Genomic DNA, 19,095 nt, shown 5'->3' on the forward strand with positions numbered 1-19,095 from the left:
TATCATCCTCCCCTGTGAATGACTCCTGTTTCTTCTCCGATGACATCTCCTCATCTGTTCCTCCCATCACCTAAACAAAAACGGAAGACGTCCCATCCAGGGATGCCCCTGCTTTCGGACAGCACCCAATCTTTGAACAGACCTTCAGTTCCTTTCACCCGCTCCAAATCACCTAGCTCTGGTTCAAATCTATAACAATCCCTCCTAACATCCTTTGCCTGGATACCCTAGGCTCCCCAGAGCGTACAGACTCCCTCACTATTACAAGTTGATAAACCAAATTCTCTTAGCCTCAGGTAATCTTTGGCTATTGGGAATCAACTATCTTTTAAGTAAACTTTCTCATTTGATTCTTACCAAAACCCTAATATATTTTATATCACTAATATTATATTACATACAAACAATAATAAATAATATATTAATTATTTTATGGGATACATAAGCTTACAGTGGTTAGGAGCTCTGCCCAAAGTCAAGAGGAAGTAAGGGGCCGAACAGGGGTCTTACCCAGCTAGTGCAACAAAGATAATGCAGTTGAGCCAATAGTGATTAAACACCATATATGTTTATATCTTAGGAGAAAACAAGCCAATGAGAAACATCCCCCAGCTCTGATGTAACAGCTGGCTCTGCTAGAAGGGAGAGGAACGAGGCGGGGGTGGGGAGGAGTGAGCACTAGAAGAAATCTAAACCCTGGTCATGGATGGGTACAGTGAACATGTAACCTGTCCCAGGCAGGACACTGTTAAGAGTGAAGGAGGGTGATGACAGTCATACAGAACAGGCATAACCTGGAATGTCTGTCCCAAGGTAATCAGGTCACATGAAGACTCTCCAGATGGGGTCACCGTAGTTGGTGTTAGAGTCTTGAGGTTAGGATCACAGTCTGAGTCTCAGGCTTACGGCCCTAACTCTCCATGGTCAGGGGAGATGGGGACTTGAGCAGAGTACAGGAGAAGCCAACTAGACCCGGCATCTGCTTTTAGACATATCCCCTCTGAGGCAAAATAACGTTCTGCCTAGGGTCCTGGGGTGAGAGAAACTTGCAGTGGAAGAAACACTGTGGAAGAAGCGCTTTTCTTTTTCGCTTGTACTACCTATGGATTAAATGGGTCTCTTCATTGTTTAAGTGCCTAATGTGAAGGGAGCTTAATTTGGTCAAAATGTGCAGGTAATCTAGAGGAATGATGGATACACTGATATAGAAACCGTTGGGCAAAAACTCTGAAAAGTCATTCTAAGCTTAGCTTTCAAAAATCCTAAGTTTACTAAAAAAGAAACGAAAACAAAAACAAAAACCCTACAAGTTTCTGCAACTTTTCCAGCAAAGTGAAAGGCCTCACTAATGTTTCAACGAGACTATGTCTCCCAGCTTATTACTATATAGGAAATTCTATGAGTAAAGTTTTCTGAATTACCAAATATTCTAGTTACTAGCAAATGATAGTGTCTTTTGTAACTCAAAGGGCATTTCAGAATCTTATTGTGTTGTAGATTTTGCAATTAACTATATATGTAGCTCGTAAAGACTTTTCATCTCATCTTGGAAAGTCTAGTCCTTTTATGACATAGATGCATAAATTAATAAGTTAACTTACTGCATGGGGAATTGGAGCATTGGATATCATCTATATGATCTAATATCAAGGATTAAACTGGCATGCAAAAAAATGAGTATATAAAAGTCAGAGCAATGTGTTCTTTTCAAAAATATGCATGTGAACTCACAGGCTTGGGAAATGTTACAAGGAATATAGAAAGACCACAGAGCCCATCCTTGCCATTAACGGAGGTCAATGAGAAGACTCATTTAGAGTCACACAGCTGGGACGTGCCCAGGATACATCAACTAGCTTTGTCAACTACCTCTTACCCAACATTCTTCTCACTCAGCTCCATGCTAGAGGGATTAAGTCTTCTTTTAGGCTATTGTTTTCCCATGTCTCATGAGAAAATTATATCCTTCAGTCATGGTATTTGGTAATGTGGATTTGCCCAAAGTCATTGAATCGATTTCTCAGGAATGACAGGTGAATACCAATGGGGATAACCACTGTCCCTATAATCTACAATTGTAAGTGATGCTGTAGGCAAAAGTTATCTCAGAAATACACCATTGGTGAATAAGAACACCAATGTCGAAGGCACTTACTTGATGGCGGCTTGCAGCTTCTCACACAGAACAGTGAGCACAGAGACAAGGTCATCACAGAGGGACTCAACTGTCGACCCTTCAAACAGAAGAGGTTACAAGCATTAGACATTGGCAGAGGGCACTAGAAGCTTCCTCAACAGTCTTTCCCATCCTCTGCTTTTGATGTTTTCAGAACTGAAAAGAAGGTTTTCAGATGCTGAGCCTTCCTTAGGTCATTAAAATGATCATAGAAAACATAATTATTTGTTTCTGAAGTAAAACACTTCAAAAACACATTTCAGAAAGAAAATGATACATTGTTGACTATTATAAATAAAACTCATTCACACTTAACAAATGGAGACTTGATTAATTTAAGAAACAACACAACTGACAACAATTTTCTCAATATCTAGGCCGGTAGACTACAAATGTATCCCTTATTCTGACCTTTGGAATTTCTGGATCTCTTGAGCAGATTTGAGTTATATCAAAGAGATAAAACATGGCAGCGTGGACGAAAGATGGGCTTCTCAAACTACGGAAATAGGGAAAGAGGGCAAAATAACTTAGTCCCCACCTGTACTACTTTACCTATTTGCCCAGCATCCTCAGGGCACACAGTTGCTAACAGAGCAGGGACCAATGCCAGAAGAAAGAATTTTCCCTCCAAACATGTTCATGTCCAGAAGCTAGCAACAAAACTCCCAGAGAAGCACTGAACGTATTGGAGAAAGGGTAAAATTTAGTTCAGGTACTGGTCCACAACTTGCTGACCGCGTGAGCTTGGGTAAGCTTCAGTTCTCCCTTTGGTGGAATGGGGACAAATAATCTCAATCTCACAGAATTGCTGGGCCCAGTGAAGTAAAAAGTGGAAGCATTTAAAACACCTTTAAAGATCTATACAACTGTGGCTGAGTATTTGATGAATGTAGACATAAAAAAAAAAATGACCATGAGGTCAAGGTAGATGGAGAAAAAATGGCAAGAGTGAAAGACAGAAAATGACAGTAAAGTCAGAGGAGGGCGGGAAGGAGAAATGGCTAATCCTGAGAATTTATGACCTTCCATGCAGAAACAAACCTGAGAAATGACAAGGTACAATAAGACACCACTAAAAATAAATAAAACCCATTAAGTAGTCCTTAAACTCCGTTTTAGATAAATGTCAGTAAGCCCATCCAGTTTTTACTAATATTATATTTTTAAAGATAAACCTTTGGCCAAGAGGACTTGGACCTCCTCTTTGGTTTATAAAACCAAAGTGAAGGTTTTACGGAACCGTGGTGGCCCAAGAGAGGAAACGACAGGTGGAGTGCGACATTGGGAGCTTCCACAGGTGGCAAGGTGCTGAAGCCCATTCCGGTCTGCAGCCCAAGAGGGGAGCAAGAGGCAATTAAAACCATATGCTCCAGCAATGCCTTCAGAGATGACTTAATGCCTTTCTCATTTCTTTCCTTCACTCTGTGTCTCCTAATTGTGACTGGCTGTTTTTCTCTTCCCCTTTCATTCCCCTTTTCATCCTCTCTGTAACCACCTTCCCCCTCACCCCTGCCTTTTCTTATTATGAACATGCAAAAATATCAAAGAAAAGCAGATTTTCCAGTACTTTTTAAATTACTGAATAAAATCTGAGATAAAACCTATTTCCATTTTTTTTAATTAGATGGTTTGAATTTTTCATTTCTCTTTCAGAAAACAATACTACCAAACTGAAACACAAAAGACCGAAAAAAACAAAAACCAAACTGCTTGTCAGTTAGAGGTAGATCTTTGTTTTTCCTTTTCCTCTAGGTCAGAATGAAATTCCTTACCTTGATTTCATCTGCCACTTACACTGAGCTGTTTGTCCTACTGTCAGATTCCCTGTGAGATTCATTTTTTTCATATGAAACAAACTTACTTCGTAAGTACAAACTTACTTCGGTACAATAGCTCTACGCCGATCAGGTTTCCACAGCCCTCTAGCCAATTCTCATTTTAACAATTATAAACGTGACTTCATGGAGAATGAGACAAAACAAAAACAAAACAATGACAAAGAAAAAAAAAAACAACAAAAAAACCAAAGCCACAAAAAACCCCCAGGGTCCAACAGGAAGGTATATGAAGAGTGACTCTCCCAGGGTTGGGACAGAAACAGGCACAGGGGGCAGGGTGCAGGGCCAGAAGGAAGGTTAAGGAAAGGCTGACGAAGTACTGGCTGGTGAGGCAAAGCTAAGCAGAAGCTCCCGAGAGCTCCCTGAGACAGCCCCACTCACCTCTACATTCCCAGCGCCAAGCACACAGTGGGCATTCTTAGACTCGCTTTTTTAAACTGAACTAGAAAAATCAAATCCAATACCTGGATTCCTGAATTCCTGTGGGACATCCGGGTTTTCAATTATCTAGGAAGGGAGACACACACAGGACAATTAGGAGATTCAGGCACAAAAATTACTGACTCTTAGACAATGGAAAATTCTAGGGAACAAATGTCATTCTGAGTGCTCTGGGCTCAACTAACTTTCCTAAGTGCACCCTCCAGGTCTTGATAGCATTTCATTACTCATAGTATTTAGGAGAAGACTCTGATGTCTGGAGCTGAGCTCATCAGTTCCTAAAATAATTCATTCCAGACTCCACAATCTTCAACAAGCTTTAAGCCCTTTACGCACTATATGATTCCAGGCTGCTGAGCTAGGGCTTGGAGCTAGCCCTGTGTAAACAGCCAGAGTTGGCTCCAAGGTCACAGACTACACTTTGATTGGCACCTACTGAAGGACTCTTAGTAATAAGAAGGATCAGGTTCCTGAATTTAAAATACAGGTCTATAGAAAGGTTCTTCAGTCTCCCTACCTCAGCACTGGGAGAGAAGAGGGCATTTTCAGGCTGATCAACTGCCAGACATAAAAATCATCCCAGGGCACCGCTTTGTCTTTTAAACTTGTTACGGGCATATATTTTTACTATTCTTTGTTCATCAGTTTGCAAGCTCAGCTGCTTCCATAGCATTCATCATGAAAGGCTACGTCAATGTCTACAGCTCAGCAGTGGCTAAATACTGAGTGTAGAACAACATTTTCTGGAGGAAATACATTCGATTCATTTTTAAAGGACAGGAGAAACACTACCACCTACTCCCTAAGTATTTACATGTGGCATTTTGCTTTTTGAAATTAGTAACTTATAATTTAACAAAGGCTTTCATCATCTAAATAATTCAACAATAAAGCTTGATAATAACTCTAAGATCCTGATGGTACAAAATCAAATTGCATAATCTGTCCTGGGAGTAGGGATGGACATGAGGTTGAAGATGCAGTTGACCCATGAACAATGCGGGGGTTGGGGGAACTGATCACACCGTAGAGTCAAAAATCTGTGTGTCATTTTGGATTCCCCTAAAACATGACTACTAAGAGCCTTGTGTTGAGTAGAAACCTTACCAATAACATAAACAAGTCAATTAACACATACTTTGTATGCTATATGTAATATAGTCTGTATTCTTCTAATAAAGTAAGATAGAAAAAAGAAAGTGTTAGTAAGAATATCATAAGAAAAAGTACAGTACTATATTTATGAAGAAAATCTGTATATTAGTGGACTTGCACAGTTCAAACCCATGTTGTTCAAGGATCAAATGTACATTTCATGCTAGATTTATTTTCTTTCCATTGTATTTAAATCTTCCTAATTCTGAGGTGGCCCAGGATTCCTTCCTGTGACGGGTCGTGCTACACACTACACATCTTCCCGAGGTAAGGCTAGGTATGCCATGGGAGAAGACATGTCTCCTTTGAATGAACCTTGCCACTCCTATAGACCACTTCCCTTTATTAGCTTTTTAAAAATCACCATTCTTAGCTGACAAAACTTAGGTCTCCCTCTAGTAGATATCCCATGTGCTTTAAATATTAGCATCCTGAGAATTACTTTTCTGGGACATGGAAACATCTCTGGGGACTGCATGAGTAATAGAAAGGAAATGACAGGAAACACTAATTTTCCACCTAATTTGGGATCTTGCCTCAGGTTGGGTAAGTCCAGATGGTCAGTGATGAGCAGGACCAAAGGGCTGATTAGACATATAATACCACAAGCAGAGGCAGATAACCCTCTAAGTTTTGGGTTTTTTGTTTTTTTTTTTTAAGATTTTATTTTTAAGCAATCTCTACACACAACATGGGGCTCAAACTCATAACCCCGTGATCAAGAGTCACACACTCTGGGTTTTATCCAGACCTCTATAGTCTACCTGTCACCCTTCTTACAGAAGAGCAATGTGAACTAAAAGGCTGAGTCATTTTACTTGAAACCTAATATTCTCCTCCTTAAAATTTAAAAATAAGATTAAGTGAAGGGATACAATTGAAATCAATTTGAAACTACAAAGTTTCATTTAAATGTTTCATCTTAAAACATTAAGACACCATTAGTATTAAATTATTTCATCACGTTGCCATTTAGCAAGGATGAACTATGAGTGTATGATTAATGTAAGATTTTCTACGTCTCAGGTTTACTTCTATTAAAATGTGTTTTTAACACTTTTTCTTAAGTGTTTTTTCCTTAGCATGTTTTCTATTTATAATATGAATTTCTTTTTAACTACTAGTCCCATGCTATCAGATGCAAAATCCTAGTTTAAATGAAGTAGTTTTTAACAAAGGGTAACCTAAGGTAATAGTATCTTGAGATAAAACAATTTTTTAATAGAAACTTGGGCTGTGGACATAGCAAACATAAAAAAAAAAATCAGTATTTGCTTTTTCAGACTAGTATTGCTTTCTCAGACCTGGCTGCCACGGCAGCAGTTAGGAGCCAAGGGGCTTAGTTCTGGCTCTTTCACTGATAAGCTCATTCATTCTAAAATGAATTTAATTTCACCCCTCTGGGCTTCATCTTCCTCATCTGTAAAATGAGGGATAAAAGAATTTGACTAGACAAACCCTAAGGTTCCACTCAACTCTAAAAATTAGAAAATAATTGAAGGTAAAAATTAGAATGATTTAAGTTAAACATGAGATCTTCATTTCTGTAAAGTTAATTTCTGAGATATTTCAGACTGCCACTGAGATTTCCTATTCTAGAGACTAAAGTGTTCATTTCAGAATACTTCTTGCAGATTTTTAAAGAATTTTAATCTGAATTATTCAGAAGCAGATAAAAAAAACCCACATACTTATTTTAAAGAAGAATCATTCTTCATTAACATTCCCCAAGGATAAAATATATGAGAAGCCAATTACATTTACATTTTTCCCGGGAACGCTCAATTTTAGACAATCTGTTCAAGTTTAGATCAATAAGCTCCAACGGGCTTTGGTGACAGAGAGAAGGCAAATTGAGCTTTACCCTGATGGCCCCAGCAGGTGAAGGAAGATCTCCTGGAACAATATTTTAGTTAACAAAGAGAAACCGACACCAAACCTCAAAGCAGGTAATTAATTGCTATTAATTTTTCCTAATTTTGAACTTACTTCTGGTATCTGTTAGCAAATTAATACAATGTTTTTATAAAAAAGTTTTCAATCTGAGTTTAAAAAATGATTAAAAAAACAGAAGTTAATTATAAAATAATGACTAAAAAATGATAGGAACCATAAGGAAAAACAACTCTCAAGACTTTAAACAGGCAAAAATATAAAGAGCTTAATTTATATAAATAAACGTTCTTCTAAACCAAGCAAGCCCCTCCTACTGTTTCAGGAGGAAGCCTCCCTGGCAGCAGGTGGGGGACGGAGCATCTACGATGTGGGACACACAGCATGCAGTTAGTTACACAGGGACGCCGGCAGGCCCGCTCACCGTGTTTTCCTGCCTTTGTCGTAACTGTAAAGTCAAGTCACTCAGCATTTGACTGAGAGTTGCCCGCACAGCAGTGTTTATACTACGCTGGTGACAGCTACATATGTATGTCTCAATGCACACCTGGTAAAGAGATAAGATAGCAACATATACGCTCTGTAGATATCAGTTCATTACCAACATGCTTTGGAATTAACCAGAGAGGATATTAAATCCCTCTTGAATAGAAAGTCAGCCTGATTTAGGACTAATTATCGATGAGCACTATAAATATTTAAAATCCCTGAAAATTTGTTTTTAAGCCTATAGGCAAGTAACATTTTCCTAAAGATTATCACTCTCAGAACTTACTATTCTGAGCATCATAGGAGAATGCAAATTAGTGATTTTTTAGATATGCCAAATAATTCTACTGAGCGCAAACTCAGATGGTTGGAAATTAGTCAGGAAAGGCTCCTTCCATGGCCAGCCAGGAACAGAATTTACTCACTCCTGAGTTATCAAGTATGGGGAAAGGGCTAGTGAATCCCTTTCTCCTGCACTATAAACAAGTTTGATCTTGGATTAACTCCCTAGCTGTGTTCTTCTGGACACCCGATAAAGGTGGACCATTGGCTGGGTTACTAAGCAGCATGGCTTAGGGTGAAAGTGTCTCTCAATTACTAAGCTGCATCTGAATTGGGAAAACTGTGGATGGACTTTAAAAACTTGGTGAGAAGGCACAGGTTTGGGTTCCCTGGGTGAATCTTGTCGTTGCTCACGTCCTCTGAGGGATGTCGGCCAGCTCTGCTCTTGGAGTTGGTATGGAATTCGGGTTCCTCCATGGTGGAAACATGGGGGCTCCTAAGCCAAGATGACTGCACCCACCAAGGTGGCTCACGTCTTCTTGCTCCGAGGCTGACATTTGAGAGCCACAGACTAGCCGCTGGACTGCTGCAAGGACTCCTTCCTGGGAGAGAGAAATGCCTGCCAGGGCCCTGCTTCTCTTCCCTGGTATGTATCTATGAAGCAAATAATAATGCCAATTGTGGCCTATTTGGGTCTTGCAAATCTGAATGTCTGCTTGGACCTGGGAAGACCCCCTGAGGGCTGCAAGCATGAAGAAATCCCAATTTGGGAAAAAAAAAAATCCCTTATTGGATGATGATGATGTTTAATGTTATGACTTTTCAGATTTTATTGCCTCTAAGTCTTCTGGAAGCTATAGGGATGGGCATAACAATAAATGTGCACTTTAAATATACCTGCTATCTTCTGTCCATCAGTTAGGTCATCCTTTCCTGTTTACTAAGTATATTTAGACCCACAAAAAGAAAGAGATTTAATGTACCAAAATTATTTTTCTAGGAATAACTCTGAGATTATCTACAACAAAAACAAAGTGTTCTCACCTCAATGACAAACTTAATTTGATGGATGAGAAGTCACATGGAAGAGATACTAAGTGTTAACCTTTGTGGCTACTACTGCTTATGCTGGAACTTTCTGTCAGGCCTCACTGTCATAACCTTTTTGGTAAAATAATGATGTAAAAGTGAATATTTTCCAACAGTTAAATTTATCTATTGAATGCTTAATAGTCCAAGTGAGCATTTAAAACTCATACATTTAATTGGAAGTTGGCTTAGATTAATTCATTTTTAGCTAAAAAAGAGAAGTAATTTCCAAAATAATTTATTTTTCAAATTACCATTGAAGGGCACGTCAGTTTTAAATTCATTTTCTCCAATGATCATGGATTATAATGTAAGTGAAGGCACAAACTACACATACGTAGAAAAAAAGGTGTCTTAATCCCTGAAGGCGTTTACTTGGCACGTCATGAAATGATGCACAAACCCGGGAAATACACCCAAATGAGTGCGGTGCTTCCCTTTGATGCAACAAATTCTCAATAGTGTCATTAGGCACAGCAGGACTACTCGTGCCTCAAAATTTAACAGTTTTCTTTAAAGCCTACATTCTCCCCAGAAATCTTTATAGCTGTCGATCTTTAAGATCTCTGAGCTCTGACATAAATTGAGGGGGGATCTTGAAGCTGCAGAAGCATTAAAGATGAAAGAGTAGCTATTTCGAGAGTTGAACTCATAATCTAAGCATGATTCTTTTAAATTTGGACAGCAATATCAGCTCTACAACCTCCCTTCAAAACTTTTATCGGTCACTTTAGACCCATGAAAGAAAGCACAGCTGAGGAACTGGAGTTTATGTAATGCATACGGTACAGTAACCGGGCAAGAACTTCCTAAATACCAAATGCATTTCTTTGAGTTTTAACGTCACTACCACTTCTAGTGGCTAGTTGCTAATCCCAGGGGTACAATACTGGGAATGACTCATTGCATGTTTACGCTGCTTTAAAAAAAAAAAAAAAAAGGTATTGATCTGGGGCACCTGGGTGACTCAGTTGGTTAAACATCGACTGTTGATCTCAGCTCAGGTCTTGATCTCAGGGTTGTGAGTTCAAGCCCCGTGGTGGGCTCCGTGCTGGGTGTGGAGGCTACTTAAATAAATTAAAAAAAAAAAAAAGGGTTAATCTAAGAAGCTCATCCTGCTAAAGTTGGATGTGTGAAGTACTTACTATGATAAAAGGGTATCCTTTTAAATATAAAAATGACCATGTACCTGATAATATCACTATCTTTAAGTCCACAGAAAGAAATGCTCTATCAGCTATCTTGACATCTTCTAAAAAGAAAAAAAAGGTTCTCATACTTTCTATAATCACAATAAACTGGTAAACCAGGAAGGGTCCTAGAATGAGGGTTTTCATGATAAACCTGATCACTATATTCAAAGCCAATGCTTTTTCACTTTGTAAATGTTTTTCTGCCTCTACCTTGGAGTAGTGCTAAAATGAGCGCACTGAATCAGAGAAGTTGAGAGAATAGCAAGTCCAAAGGCAGGCTGAGTTTCTGGGAGAAGGCTCATCAATTTCCTCGTGTAGTATTTCCGGTGGCACTTCTACCTCCCCGTGCCCTTTGCTTTCGTAGTGCAGAGTTGACACTTAAGAGCCCCAGTCCTGTTTCTCTGCCAGAGGCTCAAAGGGCCAAGTCAAATACCTTGTGAAAAGCCACAGGACCCTGGTGGCCAGGGAGCGCACGAAGACACAGGGCAGTGAGGAGTTTCGTAATGGACCTTTTAACCATTTCATGCATTTGTGGACGTCCAGCTTTATGGCATGCGACACACAGCTGAGGGCAAAACCACAGAGTTAATAAGGCAAAACAAATGCCGAAAGAAGAAGGAAAAAGAACAAGAAAACACAAGTCTGCAAGCCATACACAGGCAACAAAAGTAAGCAGTATCTTCAAGGAAGAAGACTGATAAATAACAGTACGAGGTTAAACCCAGGGCAGAATCATTGTTATTTCATATGAAGCAGCATAATAGGATGTAGTCGATACTCAACACTGGCCAAAGTGATAACAAATTTTAAAGTAGCCGCCACAAGAGAAATCTGTTTAGCTTTGCAAAATACATATGACCTTCACTTTGTTCAACTGTGCATTTGCCTTCTCTTTCCTATCTGAACGGGGATCCTGGCAAATCTTTGTTAAAACCGTGCATGATACTGAGTAACAAGTTCCATAAACAGAAGAGCTAGTATGTTTTCAATGGGAAAATTTTTATGGAGATGAAAAATAATTTCTGGTGATAAAACATAGAAAGATCAAAGATTAAGCTACAAGAAAGCAGAAGAAATGTCTTTTTATATAGGGAAGATTATGAAAGCTTGCTGCTCACATTAGAACCATAGACAATTTTCGTTATTACTACAAGTCTAAACTCTACATTGAATCACGATGACAACTCGGTGGCCAGGCCGTTTCCAGGTGAACAGCTGTAACAGGTGGGTATGTGACAGAAGGCACCTCATGCTGATGCACATGGGTGTGTGCGCACACCCCTCCCCCCCCACACACACAGAGTGAACTGAAGTTATTTTATTATTCCTAAGAAATATGTGTGTAAGTAAGTTGGACCACAATGCTGGGTGGGGAAATTTGCTGGTTTTCCTTTTGGAAAAATTTTAAAGTGCCCAAGCATACATGGACACCTCTGATTGTGACTTCCCCCTTCCTCCTCCATATTCTTCTTGGCTTAAGCTGGCATATTAAAATGGCTTAAGACACCTCAACCCTTTAATTCCTGCACCTTGGTCTACAGAAGGTCTATTGAACTCTAGCCTCTGCCCTATGAATTACCTCAAAATGAAGTAGAGAGGATCTCTGCACTGTTCTGTGTGTCTTCTAACTCCATATAAGTTCTTTTAAGAGCTGTGTAAGTCAGACATTACAGGGAAGTGTGGAAAGTCTTTGCAAAAGGACTCGTTTGCTCAAAGCCTGTCCAGCAGCAAACAACCGAAGAACAGACACTTCAGAGGAGTCAAATCAGAGTCAGTAAAGAAACAGGCCCAGAAGGAAGAAAAGAAATGGTTTCCAGAAGGGAAAGTGGAGACGTTCCTTAGAACGGGATTGCCTTACTTCAGTGGCCTCAGCCAATTTGAGATAACAGTCCGGGCTGGGCTCCCTTGACCAGTTTTCTTGCCAGGAGGTGGGGTTACTCCTCCCATTTTTAGAGAGAACATAACAAACAAGATGCTTCCAAGAAAAACTGACTGGGTCACCTGTGTACTTTTTTTCTGGATTTTATCTGCAGACTAATCTGCTCCTTAACTGTAGAATATTTTATTTGCTGTATGTCTCAGGAATAATGCTACTACATTAAACTAAAAAAAAAAGTATCATTGAACATTCAGGAGGTAGAAGTCAGCCCAATTAAAAAAAAAAATACTTTAGTGACAACTAGAATCATTGAATTGGTAGCAGGTCTTCAGCCTTAATGGTTTTAAACTCTCCGGGGTAACAAGTGACACTAAACAAAACTATAAACACATAAACATCAGATCATCTGATGCTAGCATAATGCTCAGAAAAGATAAACTGAGTATCAATACATGAAGATACCCAAGAAAGTGGCACCTGCCTGACAGTCACTTGAATCTATGGTCACAAAAAAGTAAAATTTATCAATACTTCTGCTTCACATGTGAAAACACCATACAGCCATTTTTTAACTAAGCACCATGGTAAAGATCCAAGGTGGATGAGACTCCTAAGAATTTCAGCTGGTTGCCAATATTATTATGGCAAGATCCTACTAACATTTTCTAAGACTGATAGGAGTGAGGAAGCAATATACCATGGTGGTTAACAGTCCATATTTGAAATATAAAAAGTCTGAAGTTGAATGTCTCACAGTAGAAACTTGGACAAGCAAATTACCCTCATTTTTCTTGGGATTCTTTATCTGTCTTGGTTGGGGTAAAGATGAGAGGAGAATGTACAAAAAACACAACTTATTGACATACCCTAGGGACTCAAAGGCTAGTAACTACCATTATTAGCTGGTTACTATTATTAACCAGTGTTTTGCAATTGAGGGATGGATGGATAGATGGAGTGAAAGAGGGAGGACCCTGAAACTAAGAATCTTAAAGAAAAAGAATGGTCTTTGAGACAGACTTTGCTTGGAACTTGACAAGGATCAAAGACTCGAAGTTTCCTATGAGTCAATTAGATCAAACCAGCAAATATATATTTATAAACAAGGCTTTCTCACTTTGAAAAATCCCACAGAGGAGCCTTGAGCAGCCATGAGAATACACCCGGAATCTTTCCAATGGAACATTAACCATTTTCAAATTCACTCCACAGAGCTTCTGGCTATGGCTTCTCTTCTTCCTTTACCCAAAGACTTTGGCAATTTTTACTCCCACAGCTTTTTCCAATATTAAGGTAACTACCCTTGGAAAACTCAACAGCAGATCTGCTAATTTGGGCATCATACTAAGAGAAATCTTGTCTAGCTTTCAACCAATGACGAGAAAGATTATGTATCCATAGGGAGTTTTTATTTCTGATTATTCATGAAATTGAACAGAAAACACATATTGCATATTTCATAATTACCCACTTCCAAATTTGATGATATGTCTTATTCCTCCTGTATCATGAAAAACTGTGATCTGAAAAACTTTCATTATTACAGTTTACTTAAGCAAGTTAAAGTTAGACATACAAATGAAGGCTTTATTTACCTTTTGAGTGCTTAATGATCCTTTAATAGTTTCAACAGTGCCTTGGGGAAATGGCCTCATTTTTCATAGTTAAGTACACATCCCCATTTCCTGATCAACAGGTTTCAGGGTAAACACTGTTCTTGAGTAATAGTCACTGTGCATCAGGGTAAAAAAGAAGAGAATGTCTGGATTCTTTCTCAATATTTCCACAGGATTCAAATGGCTGATTTTAAGGTGTTTTTATAAATTGTTTCCCAAGCTATAGCAAAAGTGACAACAGAACATTCTTTTTTCATTAAGTTAAAGACTTATTTTTATGAAAAGTTCAGATACAACTAAGAAGGCTCCCAGGAGCTAAGTGGTGGTTTTAGGCTGAGAGGTCCTGCTTTCAAAACCGAGATGTAGACCTTCAAAGGCTAAATGAGCAGGAGAGAAGCACTTGAGAACCTGCAAAATTACTGCGCTTAAGTCTACGGAACGCTATTATTTTTTGTGGCAGTGTAACTTTCTTACATAGTTAATTCTTTTTGTTGATGCAAAATCACTTCTTAAGTGATTTCTATGGTGAGAACTGAAAGGCTCTGAGCTGTTTTGCAAATTTGAGGAACTAGGGCCAGTGAGAAAAACGTTTATTCCTCTCTTGTGGAGCTAATGTAAATAATGATTTCAGATGGTTCTACTACTATTCTTTCTTAAATTATCTATATATGATTCATCTAATAATCTAGTATTTGTAACTACGGATCCATATGCTTATAGTTATAAATTGTTGCTATGCTTTTCATATAAATAGATCTGCTCATTCTGTGCCAGATTACATAATGGTGACCCTTTCAGGGTCCTGGCCAGATCGGCACTGTCCAGCGCAATGTGGACATCATCATCAACCTGCAGCTCCTAATGGCAGTGGCATGAACTTACTGTGAGGATGGGTCTACACTAACAGCTTCTTCCATGGATTCTATCTCCCTTGTCCAAATGGCACAAGCACACTGCTCACACTGCTTTCACAGAGAACAAACGCAGGCCCAGGGAGGTAGCCACGGCAACACCGCAGGCGGGTGGGAGGTGGTAGAGCTGGGATTTACATCCAAACAGTGCTCCCCCAGAGCCCGGAGCTCCGGAGCTCCGAGCCCTTCTTGCCGCTAAACTCTATATTGCTTTGGGGCTGAGATTTTTTTTTTTTTTTTTTCCAAAAAACGAAAAAAAAGCTTTGTTTTTCCTTTATAGGTTTTGGTAGAGACCACTGTGTTTTGATATTTTATTCTATCTGGAAAGGCCTGCTGAGTCTCTACTCTGGTTTCTAGCTACCCTCCGTAAACAGCCTGAACTTGGGCAGGTCAGGGTAGTGTGTCCACTGCTCAGGAATGACATCTTGATCAGATTCTCATTCAAAAACTGGTTCCTGGGAGGATGGTAAAGGCAACCTTGTCCTCTTCCTCCGGAAAGCAGCTTGGGAACTCCTGGTAGCTCTCCTCCCCTCTTGAAGGTCCTGAAACAACCTGTGCCCGCCCACCCCCCAAGCTCCATCAGCAGTGGGGGTGTGGGGCTGGCTAGACAGGAACAGCTGCACTTCCCTTCTTGCCCTTCACATGGCAAAGGGCTAACAGGCTACGTAGATGCCAACCTGTTTTCTTGCTCTAATCAGAAACCACATTTGTCATTTTAAAAGCGAACTGACATGGGATACCTAAAATAGTCCAATGCATCCAGAGAGTAGGCTGGTAATCGCCAGGGGCTGAGGGGAGGGCGGAGTAGGGAGTCACTCTTCAGTGGGTCTAAAGTTTCAGTTACACGAAATGAATAAGTTCTAGACACCTGCTGAGCAACATGGTGCCTGTGGGTAACGTTACCGCACTGTACACTTAGAAATGTGTTAAGGTAGATTTCAGGTTAAGTGTTCTCACCACACACACAACAAAAAAGGGAACCTGCGAATAATAAGAACACACATAGGTGTCCCTTAAAAATCAATTGAAAAAAATTACTGATAGCTATCCTACTTCTTTACTTATATGGAGTAAAACATATAAATAGGTTAAAGAAAAGTGTTCTTTCCACCTATATAAATACACATTTGGGAATTTATATTGTAGTTAGAGGTCAGCTAAATGATTTTCTCTTAATCTTCACTCTTCAATGCCACACAATACCATAGAAGGCACATGTAGAGGCCAATATAAATACTACTCATGATAAGGTTAACTATGTGAGTTGATGGATATTTTAGTTTCATTGTGGTAGTTATTTCACAATGTGTATGTATATCAAAATATCGAGTTGTAGACTTAAAATATATAGAATTTTTGTTTGTCTATTATATCTCAACAATGAGAAAAAGAAAAAAAAAAGAAAATATGTGCAAGATGCTAAGTATCTACCTGGTATACTCAAGAAATGATCATTACTGTAAAAAATAATACCCATGAGTGCTGACGGTTAAGCTTTCTTTTTCTTCCTAATTTCGGAATTTAGAATATCATTGCCTCTTCGAGGTCTGCACATGTACTCCTGTCAAAACACATGAATTCTGAAGATACTCTTTTCAAGAAGTGGAAGGAAAATTATTCTAAGCGTATTAAAGTATAGCTTTGGAATGCTAATGTTTCCAAAAGCCGGAGGCATCTGCCAGGCATTGGAGAAGCCAAGAATTCTGTTGGACACACTCTTGGGAGTGCTGGAAGGTGCACAGTTCCCTAGCCTGCAACACAGATGGGAAAGAGAAGGCTTTCCAATGATAGTTACAAAATGTGTTCATCGGGATTTAGGAGACAGGCCTGGAATTTCATCAGTAAATGTCTCTCTCATTCTCATACCTGGTTTCTTAAAAACCATTTTTTAAAATCAAATGTTTTTCAATTATTCTTAATAAAAATAGACTCAGAAAGCGAAACGAGGCACAGCACCCAGGTGTAGTAGCATTGGGAGAACCAGTACTGTTATTTCCATTTTAAAACCTCAAATGAAGCAAACCAAAGCATGCAGAGCATTATGACCAAGGATGGCAGAGCCCACAGCCTGCTTCCTACAGATCAATTCCTTAGTGGAAACTCCCCAAGGTAATGATCAGAGAAGGGCTCACCTCACTGCTGGGCCTCAGCTCCCCCCGGGACTTCTCCCAGCCTGTGGGGAGGCAGCTGTGAGCAGGCAGGAAAGGAGCAGAGCACGTGCATGCTGGGGAGGACTGGGCACTCACCTCTGCAATCTTCAGCACAGCGCTCCCGTTCAGGTCAAATGTCGGGGTGTAGGTGATGCAGAGTAAAACCTTTAGCAACCAGGAGGTGAGGGAGGAAGGGAGAAAGGGTTAAAAATTTAGAAATAAACAGAAATACGGTTTCACATATCATTTGAGTAGCCCTGTTTTTATGACTCCTTTGCTCTTTGCTTTATTTTTTTAAAGATTTTATTTATTCATTTGACAGAGAGAGAAAGAGAAAGAGAAAGCACAAGCAGGAGGAGTGGCAGGCAGAGGGAAAGGGAGAAGCACACTCCCCGCTGAGCAGGGAGCCTGATGTGGTGCTCAATCCCAGGACCCTGAGATCATGACCTGAGCCAAAGGCAGATGCTTAACCGACTGAGCCACACAGGCGACCCTGCTCTTTGCTTTATCTAATGTTTCTTCTCATGCTACTCACTGCTCTCTAATGAGCGGCCACACATTGCCCAATAAAACAGAGGCTACTACTGTAATAACTAAGGGAGCTACCCTCTCCCTCCAGGGAAGGGCCACTGCAAGACTGGGTCCAGAAAGAGCATTCCTCAGCAACTCTAGGAGGTCCATCCAGTAATAACAGGCTCAGTGTTACACATGGTGTGTGAATTATCTAGGTTGATACTTCTAATAAATGTGGTATTATTGTCCTTATTTCCCTGATAAAGAAACTGATGCTCAGAAAGATTAAAAAGCCACTAAGACCACACAAGTAACAAGCTGTACAGCTGAGATTTGAACCCAAGTAATCTGACTCCATGCCCTGAACCACCGTGCGATCTGTCCCATCCTCTTCCTAGACCCAGGCGTCATTGTACTTTCTGCTCCTGTCCCCTTCCCAGATCCCCATGGGATGAGAAAGTCTTTAATAGGCACTTTCCCCTTCCCTCCTATAACATCCCCCCAGATGCTGCCCAGCATTTACTTATTTATTCGTCTCAGGTGACCCTTATTCTACTAGATAATGAGTTGGTGACATTTGCAAGATCTTTAACGACCACTAAAAATTTCACTTTGTACTTGCAGAGCTATTACAGAACAGACTAACAAAAGCCTGTGGCATTTTAAAAATTGTTTCTAATTTTGTAGATAAGAGGCGACACTCTCCCTGTCCCGTGCTTTGACTTCTGGCCGTGTGACTTTTCTCCCTGCTAGTCCAAGATAGAACAATGCTGGTGTCTGCTCCTTGATCTCAAACCCAACACCTGTGTCCCACCAGCAGCTTGGCCTGTCAGTGGGGGTTGCCTGCGGATGCTTCTCATCTGGTTCTGCCCAATTCATGAAAGAACGTTGAAGCCTCGCAAATGTACCTAATTCAGGATATGCACCTAATCAGCAGAGCAAAAAGTGCAATTGCCAGATGGGCCGAGGAATCTGTCCTAAGCCCTCAATCTTAGTTACTGGCCAGGCCACCCTAGGAACAGCTGCTCCTTCAGGGACAGCAAATATGCATGTGATTAGAGAAGGAAAAGGGGATTTGGGCCAATTTTAGTCACGAGCTTAGATAAGTTCATTGTGGGTCTGTTCCTCAGTCTTTTGATCCTTAAGGTGCCTGACACCCAAGAGTCAACTCCAGATAAAGATTGTCCCATGCCAAGCAGCCTCACAGAGAGATTGTGGAAAGAGCTGCCCTATGTCCTCATGTTTAATGACTATCTTTGGGGGTTGGGGCTTGGCGGACAAGAAGTGATGAAAGTTGAGGAGAGACAGCAGTGTCACCAGGACCTAACTGGACTTGGGGGGAGGCCATGTCTTCTAATGCCCCTGTACTTGGTCATTTGTTCCTCATGTGGCTCAATTGATTGGCTTCTTTTAGGTCTTAAATGTAACCCTCTCAGAGAGGCACATGGCCTCCTCTGACAACAACCC

General features: G+C 40.2%; 1 protein-coding gene across 1 annotated transcript in view; it reads right to left on the bottom strand.

The window, feature by feature from the left end:
• The window catches only part of ARFGEF3 (ARFGEF family member 3), a 165,562-nt gene that overhangs the window by 83,164 nt on the left and 63,303 nt on the right, over positions 1–19,095 (bottom strand). The window contains exons 5-8 of the mRNA XM_032407797.1: positions 17,212–17,280; positions 7,931–8,053; positions 4,482–4,524; positions 2,156–2,234 (exon numbers count right to left, since the gene is read on the bottom strand). Coding sequence (XP_032263688.1) covers positions 2,156–2,234; positions 4,482–4,524; positions 7,931–8,053; positions 17,212–17,280 — 314 coding nt within the window. The remainder of the gene's footprint in view (positions 1–2,155; positions 2,235–4,481; positions 4,525–7,930; positions 8,054–17,211; positions 17,281–19,095) is intronic.

Source organism: Phoca vitulina, unplaced genomic scaffold (genome assembly GCF_004348235.1).
Source record: "Phoca vitulina isolate PV1807 unplaced genomic scaffold, GSC_HSeal_1.0 scaffold9, whole genome shotgun sequence".
In the NCBI taxonomy this organism is placed as follows: domain Eukaryota; kingdom Metazoa; phylum Chordata; class Mammalia; order Carnivora; family Phocidae; genus Phoca; species Phoca vitulina.